This window comes from Micropterus dolomieu, linkage group LG12, assembly GCF_021292245.1.
Source record: "Micropterus dolomieu isolate WLL.071019.BEF.003 ecotype Adirondacks linkage group LG12, ASM2129224v1, whole genome shotgun sequence".
Taxonomy (NCBI): Eukaryota; Metazoa; Chordata; class Actinopteri; order Centrarchiformes; family Centrarchidae; genus Micropterus; species Micropterus dolomieu.
The window spans coordinates 5,245,585-5,258,472 of NC_060161.1; the positions used below are offsets into that span (position 1 = coordinate 5,245,585).

Consider the following 12,888-nt stretch of genomic DNA (forward strand, 5'->3'; position numbering starts at 1 on the left):
TATTCGTACTTCTTGTCTGACACACCGGGGAGTTAAAAACAGCAGAGCGAGGACGGGACAGGATCTGGTCTGAGTCCAGAGGGTTCACGAGGATCTCTGTGGCGTCTGAGTCAGCCGATGAGAACCGGCGGGAGACAATGGTCGGCTGACCGCAGCTCCTGTCATCAGTAACCCTTTTATCAGAGCTGAAGCTGTTTCAGCCATCAGGGTCTTTTCTAAACCTGCGAAGCTGTGAACCAATCTGTGGCGTTCGTCAGTGTGACCTCACCACAGCTGACTCAGCGTGTGTGTGTGTGAGAGAGACGCCAAAAACACCTTAAGTCCTGTCGTTGTTCGGTGCGGTCGCCGTGGTAACCCAGGCTCAATTAGCCATGGTCAGGTCAGGTCACGTTACCTGTGAGCGGAGGCGGAGCTGGACGAGTCAGCATATAAAAGAGTGAGGAGAGAGAGCAGAGCTCACTTCACTGACAGACTGAGACCAGCTCCGTCTCCGCCGCTCTGCAGGACTCTGCTGGACTCTGCAGGACTCTGCTGGGTTCTGCTCCTCTGTGCAGCCTCAGGTACAGCTGAGTGTTATTTGAATTAAATTACAGCGTATCTTTAGCACAAAGGCCACATTGTCTGTTTGTGTGTCTGTTGATTATAGGAAAATTTAAGTTCTGAATATTCAGTCCAAATATAATAATGATCTGTGTGGGGTCAGAGTACAAAACTAGAAACGTTACCAACGTCTTTGCCTTGTTTCCTGACCGGGAGCTTTTATTTTGAAGAGATCTCTCTCTCTCTCTCTCTCTCTGTGTCTCTCTCTCAATTCAATTTAGCTTTATTGGCATGAATGTAACAACCTCTCTCTCTCTCTCTCTCAGGTGCGTGGCGAGCTGCAGAGCAGTGTGAGCCGTCAGCAGGAGGCGCTGCGCTGCAGAGAGGTTTGGCTGCTGGGTCAGATCGAGCTGCTGGAGCAACTGAAGACAGAAACTCTGCAGCAGCAGCTGCACAGACTGCACTGGGTAACTGCTGTGGACTGGGAGCACTGGGAGCACTGGGGGGGTGATGTTTACTGTGTGTGTGACGTTCACTCTGTGTGTTTCAGCTCCGAGGTCAGTTTGACGTGATCGTCCATCAGATGCAGAACTCCAACAACAGCAACGACCTGAGCAACCAGCTGACCAGCTGCATGGAGAAGTAAATACACACACACACACATCCTTGTTCTTCTATCTTTGTGAGGAACGCCGTTGACATAATGCGTTCCCTGGACCCTCACCCTAACCTTAACCATCACAACTACAATGCTGAGCCTGACCTAAACCAAATTCTACCCTAACCCTGAAAACCAAGTCTGAACCTCCAAACATCCCTTTGACGTTGTGAGGACCGGCCCAAGATGTCCTCACTCGGTTGGTTAAATACGTGGTCCTCACTATGTAGCAAGTACAAGAACGCACATACACACTGCAGCTCAGTTAGGTGTCTGTACTGAAGTCGTCGCTCCTCCTCCTCCTCTGAGGTAGTTGTTGGGGGAGGAAAACAGTTTTAGAAACACGTTCAGACTCGACCTCCTGACTCCGAGCCGGCGCCGTCAGTAAACGACTGTTTCTGTTCCTATAATGAGTCTCCGACGTGTTGAGTCAGGACGGAGTCTCCTCGTCTGGTCTCTGGACCCGGGGAGGGACGCAGACTTCTTTACAGAAGCCCCAGTCACATGTACAGAACTCACCATTATTACAGAGGAGCGAGCTCGGACTTTAAATGTGTTGAGTTGGTGACGGCGGCGTGTTGAAGCTGAAACAGGAAGTCTAAATGTGAGACAGGAGGCTCTTCGTCATCAGGTCAATTATTCTGCCTCTAAAAAGGTTAAACCCAGAACACAACGATTAAAAACTAAACACCCTGAACGCATCCCGACGTGATGGAGGAGGCGGAGTCTGCTGTAGCTGTAACTGGGTGTGTTTGTTTCCTCCTGTGTTTGCAGGTTCTCCTCTCTGAGCCTGACACCAGAGGAAACACCTGACATGAGTTTCCACGCCGACACTCGCTCTCTGAGGCACGCCATCACCACGTTCGGCAGCATCACTGCTCAGGTGACGTACACGCTGACACGCACACAGACACACACCCCAAAGGCGGGATGCTGATCAGGTGTTTTCTGTACTTCCTGTTTGCAGCTCGTGGAGGGTGTGTCCTCGCAGAGCCCCGCCCACCTGAGAGATCAGGTGCAGAGTTGTCCAATCGCTGCCAAGAGACAGGTAACTCAGAGCGGCGAAGGTTTGATCAGGTGTTGTGGGGATGTTTAGTGAAGGCGCTCTGTGTGTCACGTGATCACACGCTCTCTCGTGTCCCTGCAGAAGATGGATGCCGCCGCTCTGGACCACTGGCTGCTGGGAGCCCGTCCAGCAAGCAGCGCTCCTATTGGCTACCAGCCCAGCGGGAACCCTGAGGATTGGCTGATCCCACACAAGGAGAGCAAGGTGAGACGGCGAGTCCGAGGACGCCTCTTTAGAGACGATTATGTGAGTCCAGACCCGTTGATGACCGGTCTATATGGGTCCACTTCTAACTGGTCCAGGACCCCGTGGACAGGAAGTGGACCCAGAGTCTTAAGTCCTTAAACAATAGCGGCGTTCTTGTCATGTCTCAACCCTCCATGTTGTTCCTGTTGACCACATGACTTCCTGTGTGTTTGTGTCAGACTTCCTGTCCGGTCCTGGCCTCGGTGGACTTCCTGCAGGCCTGGGGTCAGCTCAGGGACCTGGAGGCGTGGCTCCTCCCGGACCAGACCCCCGTCAGAAGGGACAGGACCAGCAGCAGCTGCAGCTCCTCCTTCTCCATCGAGAAGATCGACGAATCAGAGTTCACCGTCTCCTCGGAGGAGGAAGAGGAGGAGGAGGAGGAGGAGGAGGAGCTGAGCGACTGGCTCATCACTCCGCCTACTGTTGCCATGGAGACCATGTCAGACGCCGAGCGGTGGCGTCTGGTGTTGAAGCCGTTTGAGGACAGATGGTCGACCAGTGATTGGCTGGCGGGGTCGAGCCGCCCCCCCGCAGACTGCTCCTCCTGCTGCCAGACCACCAAGGCCGTGGAGATCGAGAACCTGGGCCGGCTCAAGTGCCTCAAGACCCCGCCCGCCTCCAGCCCCGGCTCCCCGGCGGGCCTGGAGGCGTGGCTGCAGCAGGTGGTTCCGGTGCAGCAGAACTGCCGGGCCAACGAGGTCTGCTCCACCTACGCCGACTGCGTCTGCGAGGGGAACTGTGGGAAGGAAGCGCTGAGCCTCTGGCTGCTCCGGCAGGACGGGCGAGACAAGAACGGAGTCCCGGTCGACAAGAACGCCACGCCCGCCGACAAGAACGCCACGCCCGCCGACAAGAACGCCACGCCCGCCGACAAGAACGCCACGCCCGCCGACAAGAACGCCACGCCCGCCGACAAGAACGCCACGCCCGCCACTAAGAGTGCCCCGCCCACCCTGCGCCTCAGGGAGCAGGAGCAGAAGGTGAGTTTGTTTCCGTCACCTCAGGTTTGTTGATGTGATCCATGAAGTAACAGGACGCTGACTCTCCTGGTCCCCCCTCAGGTTCAGGCCATCCTGGAGGCCTGGCTCCACCCGTCCAACATCTCCTCCTGCAGGGCTCCTCTGCAGACTCTCACCTCCTCCCTCTCGGGCTGGTTGGCTCCGGAGGAGGAGAAGGCCAGCAGGGAGGAGCACAGCTCCCACTTCAAGCCTTCCTCCTCCTCTTCTCTGTTCCAGTGCCCTCCGGATCCAGGACTCTGGGTGTTTCCAGGACAGACGCCTCCTCCTGCTCCGGGGTCAGGAGGTCAGCCCGGCCCAGAACCCGAGGAGGACAAATGGCTGCTGAAGAAGAGGAGTCAGGCTCAGGTAACGGGACCAGCTGAGTCCGGCAGAGACCAGCACACGAGTAGCTCACAGCCGCCGTCCGGCCTCGACCCTGTTGGTTCTGACTGTTTCCTGTTTCCTGTGTGTAGGAGCGTCTGGCGCTGCCCACCGTCTGTGACCTGTTCTCCTGCCTGAAGCTGGGCGGAGACAAAGAGAAATGGCTGCACAGGGCTCCGGAGCAGGTGAGTCCGCTCGGTCCAGGACCGGAACCAGAAGGACCCTCTTCTTCTTTGTTGACGGAACACATGAGGTGACGTTCGGTCGGCGTAGCGGTTGCTGGCAGATCAGAGACACTTTGACGGGCTGTAAAATGCAGGAAGTCAGGATCTGAACGCACGGGTCTTAACGCGTCTTTGAGATTTGCTTCTCGAAATCCACCACAGGTGCATTTTCACATGTGACTCGTCTCAAACTAGCATTTAGTCTCAGTACCACTCAAATCTTGCTGGTGCTGTGAACGCTGTGGGAGCGCCCAGTAACTTTGACCATTTTAACGTCTGCCTGTGGAATTACAGGAAACTTTTATACTCGTCTTCTGAACCCGTTCGCAGCAGCAGCGGCGCCGCATGTGGATGATGGAGCCTTTCAAAAGAAAACCAACGCGGTCGCTTATGAGTAACATCTGACTGGTCCGCTCGAAAAATATCCACCGTGTCGCGACTTGTAAAGTAGTGACGTTGAGAGAGGGGCGGGGCTGCGTGGCGAGGGAGAGGGAGGAGCTAAACGCGTGTTCACTGTGAAAGAAACGTAATCTGCGTTCAACAAAGCAGTTTGGGGACTTGGGGATTCTTGGGTCTCTGTAAATGATGTCAGAGTGCCGTGAGAAGCCTTTTGTTATGATTTGTTGCTAGTGTTACGTCCCCAGGTGTCCTGGATGTAACATACAGGTGTGGCAGGTTGGGAACGGCCGAGACGGAGAAGAGTTCCTGTCAGTGCGGCTTAAGATGGCTGCTGTCATCCAGGTGACCAATCAGGAGACTCCAATCAGCTCTGCAGGACCAATCCAGTGTGTCCACCTGTTCTCTATTACCTGCGTACACTGAGAACAGCTGACATTGCAGGGGGAGATAAAAACAAACACAATATGCTGATATACGATACTAATATAATATACTTTAACAAGAAAAGCCAGACTGCCGACATCAACCTGCTGCTGCGAGTGATGCGGGTGGACGTTCAACTAACGGTCTGGTCCATTTTAGGCCCGAATATGGGAAATATACTGTAATATTTACAGTGACGGGTACGAAAGTAAACTCATCTGTTGTTGTTGCCTCTTTTGGGGGGTCCAAGCCTTAATTACAGGGGTCAGACCCCTTAACCATCGCCGTCCGCCATCTTTCTACGTGTCAGCGACTCGCCCGTGTTGTTTCGACTTCACATGAATATTCCCGACAGCGAATCAGAGCACAGTAATAATAAATGTTTTTTTTTTCTTCCAGATGTGACGGCGATGATGATGGATGCTCCTTCTTCTTCTTCTCCTCTCTTCTGTGAGTCACTTTATTATTGCTGATCAGCGCACACGAACGCAACAGTCTAACCATCGCCGCCTTCTTCCTGTGACATCACCACGCCGAGCCGCTACCCGCCGCTCTCCTCCAATCAGGACCAGGAACGAACCGATCGGTACGCCGAGTCGGCCGTCTGCGTGGGGGGGAAACCTCGTGTCTCCACTCTTGACTCACGAGGTTTTCTGACGTCACCTCGAACTTTAGGACTCTTTGATTTGCATTTTTAAGTCGACCAATCAGATCCTCTCCTGATTCGTTATTTTAAGTCGTTTGTTTAGTAGAAATATTGATTGCTGATTAGAACTCATTTCTTTGATTTGGTGCAGCTTGATTCATGCAGACCTACATATCCCAGAATGCATTTAATCAGCTGATCCTGACAGGAGGAGAAGGGGCGGGGCCATGGAGTCGGGTGGGCGGAGCTAATGTATAAATAGTCTAATATAAAGTAGTCTTTATTTTAACGAGCCAGGTTTTATGATTTCTCTTCATGGATCAGATTCTCTGGGTGCATTATGACCTTTTCTTCTGTTTTTCCTGTGAAACTGCTGAACTACAGAGATCTACTTCCTGTCCAGGCTGCAGGCTGCTCGCATCACTTCCTGCAGTCACAATAGCCGAGTCCATAGAGACGCACTTTAAAACCTCCTGAAAGTTTAACAGACACAAAACATTCAAAACATAGTTTGCCCTGAGTCTAGTCTCGCAGGCTGACCACCTGCGAGACCTGGTTCAGGGCAGAAACAGAAACTTTTGTTTCCCAAAATGCCTTGGGCCGAAGCATCCTGCAGCCTCGTAGCAGACGGGTCACGTGACTCCGCAGTCAGCAGTGATTGGTGCTTTTTAATGAAGCTGTGTGACAGTTTGTTTGGGGGGGCGGGGGCTTCTGTCATATAACGCTGTGATGTCATCAGCACTCTGTTCTCTACAGTAATAAAACATGCTGACATTATCGCCGTGTCTGTGACATCACTAAGGTCAAACACATTTCTACACCAGTTTACATCTTTACACTTTTATCCAAAGCGACTGACATTTGAGGAAAAACCGAGTAAGAGATCTACAAGAGACAACGGACGGTAGTGAGAGCTGATCGACCACATCAGAGGGGTAAATGAAGAGTTAACGACGGTGCGAGCAGTACGAGACAGAAGAAGAAGAAGTAGATCAGGTTCATTTCAGAAATGTTTGAGCTTCCTGGAACGCACAGGTGGAATTCCCCTGGAAACATGACCTGAAGCTCAAACTGGTTTCAGCCACCTGACACGTCAGCTGTCAGCTGGACGCGCACACGGTAAACATCAGCTGTTCGCCGGAATCGAACAGGAAGTTCACCTGAAGGAACCGGTTCAGGGGGATTTACGAGGCTGAACGATGATGATAAGATAATGAAATGTGTTTTTAAACTAAAACAACAGACTGGATTCAGACACCAGGCTGAATGTAAACAGCAGCAACAAGACGATCATCTGGTTCCATCGTTTGCATCCAAAGAAGGTTAAAGTCAACAGGAAGGGCGTCACTCTGTGGTGAACGGTGTCGTCAGGGATCCGATCAGCGGCGGGACGATGCAAAATCTTTGTTTCGAACATGCAAGAGAAAGTAAAAACAAATAAAACGATGTTTAAAAACAACAGATGAGCAGCAAAGTCCCCGTCTTTATTTATCTAAGCTCATTCAAACATCAACAAAGGAGCGCTCCTGCTTTTACCACAGAGCCTCTTGAAAATAATTTCTTTGTTTTGAAAAGCTTGCTTCAGGTTCTCATTTAGTTTATTCCACAATTTAACTTTAATGAACGTGTTTTTCTTGTTGTAAATCTAACAAACGCTGTCTGAGCGGGGGGGCTGCGGGCATTAAACACTTCATCTCCTGCCGCCTGGAGACACAAACGTTTTTATTTATACAAAGAGAGAAATAAGAGGTTCAGCTGGCAGCTGACATTTCATAAATATAAAAATACAATCAGCTGCTTGTTTAGTTTCTTAGAGCTGAACTTTGTTTTCCTTCTGTGCAAATTTCTTTGTGCGAGAAATTCTTCAGAACATTTCAACAAATCAGCCCTCAGCGTCCCGCTGACGGCTCGGCTGCTGCTCTTTAACCTAAAAACCTGATGATACGTAGAGCAACTAGTGAACAGATGAAACTGAAGTGCAGAGTCTTCAGTGGAAAAATGTGTAACTGACTGAAGTCCGATCAGCAGTTTGTAGGAGTTCAAAAGATCGAGCAGCTTTTAAAGAGCGAGCGGCAGGTTGTGAGGAATGAACGTTTGAATGGCTTCACACAGAGATAACACTCTGATAAACTTCCTGTTTACTGCGGCTCATGAGGTCACACCCTCCACCAGGAGGACACTGATAGGCAGAGCTGTGACATCACTGTGACATCACTGAACGCGCCGCCAGTTTAAAAAACCCTCTGAGTTACTTTTACTGCACTACATGACATCATGCGTTAAGTTACTCTCATGGACTGATTACTGAAGGGGCCTACCAGGGGCCCTGAGAGGTCAGGGGCCCTGAGAGGTCCGGGGCCCTGAGAGGTCAGGGGCTCTGAGAGGTCAGGGGCCCTGAGAGGTCCGGGGCCCCTGGTCCAGACTTGGAAACAGTCGACTCGCACGTCTGTCTGTGTTTCTTCACACTGAAACAGAAGAACTTCTGTCTGGTGTTGAGTTCAGGCGCCTCTGACTCGCTCAGACATCACAACTCTTCAGATCGATCAGTAATCTGATCAGCAGCTGATTCACAGGAAGAAACCGTCAATAACGAGTCCCGTGTTCACCCTGTTCAGCTCTGTGACCTCTGACCCCGACCTGCTCACAGCTGTGTTTACTTCAGGGTCATCGGGACAACACGCCGCTGAGTGTCAGTGGACTTAGCTGTGTTTACTTCAGGGTCATCGGGACAACACGCCGCTGAGTGTCAGTGGACTCAGCTGTGTTTACTTCAGGGTCATCGGGACAACACGCCGCTGAGTGTCAGTGGACTTAGCTGTGTTTACTTCAGGGTCATCGGGACAACACAGCGCTGAGGGTCAGTGGACTCAGCTGTGTTTACTTCAGGGTCATCGGGACAACACAGCGCTGAGGGTCAGTGGACTCAGCTGTGTTTACTTCAGGGTTTTCGGGACAACGCAGTGCTGAGGGTCAGTGGACTCAGCTGTGTTTACTTCAGGGTCATTGGGACAACACGGCGCTGAGGGTCAGTGGACTGTTTGGACAGGTGAGCTGACACACGGAGGTTTTTACTTTGGACTTCCTGTCGGGGTTTGTTGCTCTTTAAGGTTTGAAAGTTTCCTTTCTTCCCGTCTTTGCACCTGAACAGGAACCAGAGGAGTTTCCAGGTGAGCGGGTTTTCATGTTCTGGGTTTTTCGGTCACGTTCACTTCCTCTTGTGACGCGTCTTTTAGTTGTGGCGCGGCGGAGACGTTTCTTCAGGTGCAGCCTGGTGGAGATTCTTCTACAATTACAAATAAATGAAGCAGGTATTTTTCTGGACGCGGTCGTCATAACAGGACAAATAAAAACAACAGGTAGAAATGTTCCCACGTTTTCTTAATCTTGACTGAAGCTCGGCCAACATGTGACATCACTTCCTGCCATACCTCCTCTCTAATCTTTAATCTCGCTGACGCAGGATATAAAGCAGAGACCGCAGAGACGTTATCTCCTCTAAGAGGCAACAACAACAGTTCAGCTCCGGTCGATGATCTGTAGAACTCACTGATAACTGTTGGTCCCTCAGACCAGGGTCAGGTGATCTGTGACTATCTGCACAGCTTCCCAGCATGCATTGCAAACGGTAGTCTGAGCTGATTAAATCCTCCGATCAGCTGTGAGGCTGGCGTGGAGGCAGAGGGCGCCGCCTGCTGGTGAAGAGAGAGAACATCACCATGAAATCTGAACAGGCGTCAGTAAAACTCATCTCATGTTACTTTATTGTCTTTGTTGAAGTAATTTTATCAGTTTGATGAGAAAATAATGAACAAACACTAATTTAACAGCCACAGCAGCTTCTAATCAGGTTTGGAAGTTACACAGATTTAAAATGTAAAAGTACTTTAAATATTTCAATTAATTTATCAAAGTAACGTAACTTATTACATTTAATTACTTTTTTATTACTTTCCTAAATCTCTAATGAAACTTTTTCAGCTGTTAATCATTTTCTAAACAGAACCAATCAGAAGAACAGCAGCAGACTTTACTGTGAAAAACATGCAAAGCAATAAAATGAATTATTATTCCACATATAACCCCGGTGTGATAATGATCACTGTCTGTAACAGATTCCAGTTACATCACGTTTCTCCACAATTCTGCTTTAATTCTGTCCAGCCTGTTAGATTTAAAACCTGTTTTGCATGTTGAACAAACGAAACTCATGTGTTCAAATGCTAAATCAAAGCCATGAACCTCCCATCAGCTCTTTGTGTCTCTGCAGGCCTCAGACTCTCAGTACAAACATCTTGGAAGCAGAAAGAGCTTTAGTGCAAAGTTTACTACGCACCATGCACGAGCAGTTTGACTTGGTGATGAGGAGCTACGTGAACATAAACATGCAGTTGACATATAGAAAAATAAATATATAGATGTGGAAGAAACAGTCGCAAGTCATGAAAGAATGACAGAGGAAACATTACAGGGGGAGAGGATTTGTGTGAATACTCAAATATAAAGGTGAAATAGTTTTTTTTATCTCCTTCGAGGTCAGACGGAGGCCTGCTGCACTGCTCCTGCTGCTCGGGTCGGTTAATCTGCTTTATCCACCTGTAGACCGAAGTCCACTTCATTCCTGAGGCTGAATTTTGATGAACTGACGGACAAAATGTCCAAATATGTTGGTGAAACTTTTCCTCTTCCATTTAAAGCACTCATAACTTTATACCAGTCTTTATGTGAGCCTCGCCTAAATGACCGCGACGCCGTCTGGTGCAGCGCTTCCCCCGGTTACCCTGTGAAACTGCAGACTTTTACCTGCTGTTTCATGGACCTGAGCCTGTCTGCCACAGCTTTTCTTTATCTGCATGCTCAGCAACAGACTCTTACTCAGATTCACTCCACCTTGTTCACATAGAAGACGAGGAAAAAGCATCTTATAGTGGTTAAAATCATAAAGAAACTGATGAGACTAAAACTATAAAATGTATTTTTCTCTTTTAACTCTCAAGAAGAGCTTAAAACAGCAGTTATCACTAAAACATGTTGGAGCTTGATTCCCTAAAGGCCGGGGACTAAACTAGTATTCTTATTATCCATTTAAACTGTTCTGTTATTTCCATTTGCTAAATGTTTCTATTGGATTTCACATATTTAACCAAAGCTAGACTGAATTTCTTGGGACCACTGGGTAGTTTAGCTCTTAGGGTTTTCTGTATGGAGGTTAGAAATACTGTAGATTGCATGTACTTTATTTATTTGTTGTATTCGTCTAGACAATTTGTTTGTTTGTACTTCAAATACAAGTATACTCTTTGCTTAGTGTCTGAACCCCTGTATACAAGCTTCAGAAACATTACCAGGTGCTCCCTTCTCACATGTCTCCAGTATCTCATGATTATACTTTTAATGTTTTGTGAAAAAACTGTAGATGTTGTGACTGATTAACAGATTAACCCTTGTGTTGTTTAGGAATTGTGGAGAATATTTATGAAAATAGTATATGTATATAAAATTTAAAAAATTAAAAACATGCTCTTGAAAAATACATTTTTAATCTCTTTAATTTCTTTCTTAAAATTTTTTTTGCATGGTTAAATAAAGGTTATAATAATAATAATGTGTCGAGTAAATATTTACATACTTCAGACCTTTATATGTGTTCATCTTTGTGTAATGGAGCTCTACATACTGTTCTCGTGGATAAAAAGAATTTATTTTATTTATATAACATCTCTTTTTGGGCCCAAAGGAACTAATAACTGCAAAGTCATTTCTCTCAGTCAGAGAACAACACAGCGCTGCTGCCTGTGGTTCAGTTAATAATATATCTAATATGTTGTGACAAGGTAATCTGGCGTGATGACAGCAGCTGCTTCCTGTCGCTCATGAAGACAGTGAGATGCAGCTGAAAGTTACCACCAATCTACAAAGTCAACCTCATTCGGACCCAGAACGTCAGCAACGAACTTCAGTGCTCAAATCGACCTTTTCCATCGGCTGCGTACGAGGCGGTGAAGGGCGGGAAGCTCAGGCAGCACTGAGACTCAAGTAGAAAAGGTTGATTATTTGTAACATGTAGTCGGTTATTTTAATGCCGAATAAACAAGAAGCCTATAAGGATTGTAAATTTGTGCTGATATGACCATTAGTCATATGTAAAATAGATATGAGAGGCAAGATTACCTAAAAATAATTGATTTTTCAAAGGAGTTCAACATCTCTGAGTGAACGTTTTTATCTTCGTTATTCTTAAATAAAAACACAGTAATACTGTAGAGAAGGATAAAAACCGCTTCAGTACAGCGAGGTGACTTCAAAAATACAGATATATTTATAAAAACACGAACTTTATTCGTTTGAAACCGCGCAGGCTCCGTCTGTCGGTAACGGGATGTTCTGGAGCTTCACGACACCTCGCGACATTTGGTGGCAGAGTTTGCGGGTCTTTTGGTCCGTCAGCCAATCAGATTCGAGGATCTGGATGCACCGAACAGGCTGCGCAGCAGCTCAACCAATCACAGGCCGGAGAGGATCCGGACGCTTCGCCGCCTTCCGCCTCTTTGCCGCAGCGTCCTATTCACTTTGCACGGCGACCTGCCGCTCCCGCCGCTCCGCTCCGCTTCAGCGACGTCGCGGCAGCGGTTGCTAGCCGACAGGCTGCCGCTGCTCTCCGGCTGAGATGTGACTGAGGTGCGGCAGAGACGACGGACTCAGATTCTCCTCGAGGACCGAACCGGGCCAAGCGGGACCGTTCCGGGTTCAGTCGTAAGTGTTTGGGTTCAAACTGATCTCCGTGATTTGACCGGTAAAAAGGCGAGAACGAGGCGGGTTGCGGCGGGTTGCGGCGGGGCGGCGTGGATGTGTCGAACATGGCTCGTGCGTGCTGAGCTGGTGTCCGGACGGAAATCTGCGGTGACTCGACATCACCTGGAGGCACCGCAGGTGTCCGCGTGAAGCCGCACAGGCGGAAAAATCCCGCAACAAAGACGAAACGTCGGTAAATAGAAACACGGTGACGCTGCTGCGGTAACGGAAACAAACCGGAGGCCTGAATATGTACTGCTCCTCCTTCAGATACTGCTCCTCTTCATCTCCTCTTCGTCATCTCCTCCTCATCCTCTCCTCCTCATCCTCTCCTCCTCATCTCCTCCTCTTCACCCTCTCCTCCTCTTCATAACCTCATCCTCTCCTCCTCATCTCCTCCTCTTCATCCTCTCCTCCTCTTCATCCTCTCCTCCTCCTCTTCATCCTCTCCTCCTCCTCCTCCTCTTCATCCTCTCATCCTCCTCTCCTCCTCTTCATACTCTCCTCCTCCTCTTCAT

The 12,888-nt window shown here is 48.9% G+C and overlaps 1 protein-coding gene across 2 annotated transcripts in view; it reads left to right on the forward strand.

Annotated features, from left to right (window-relative positions):
• The window catches only part of ncoa4 (nuclear receptor coactivator 4), a 12,239-nt gene extending 5,881 nt beyond the window's left edge, over positions 1 to 6,358 (forward strand). For both annotated transcript variants that reach the window (XM_046065254.1, XM_046065255.1), the window contains exons 3-11: positions 867 to 1,007; positions 1,091 to 1,182; positions 1,973 to 2,081; positions 2,166 to 2,246; positions 2,346 to 2,468; positions 2,690 to 3,490; positions 3,572 to 3,874; positions 3,982 to 4,074; positions 5,335 to 6,358. In XM_046065254.1, coding sequence (XP_045921210.1) covers positions 867 to 1,007; positions 1,091 to 1,182; positions 1,973 to 2,081; positions 2,166 to 2,246; positions 2,346 to 2,468; positions 2,690 to 3,490; positions 3,572 to 3,874; positions 3,982 to 4,074; positions 5,335 to 5,340 — 1,749 coding nt within the window. In that variant the 3' untranslated portion in view covers positions 5,341 to 6,358. The remainder of the gene's footprint in view (positions 1 to 866; positions 1,008 to 1,090; positions 1,183 to 1,972; positions 2,082 to 2,165; positions 2,247 to 2,345; positions 2,469 to 2,689; positions 3,491 to 3,571; positions 3,875 to 3,981; positions 4,075 to 5,334) is intronic.
• Positions 6,359 to 12,888: the final 6,530 nt, after the last annotated feature.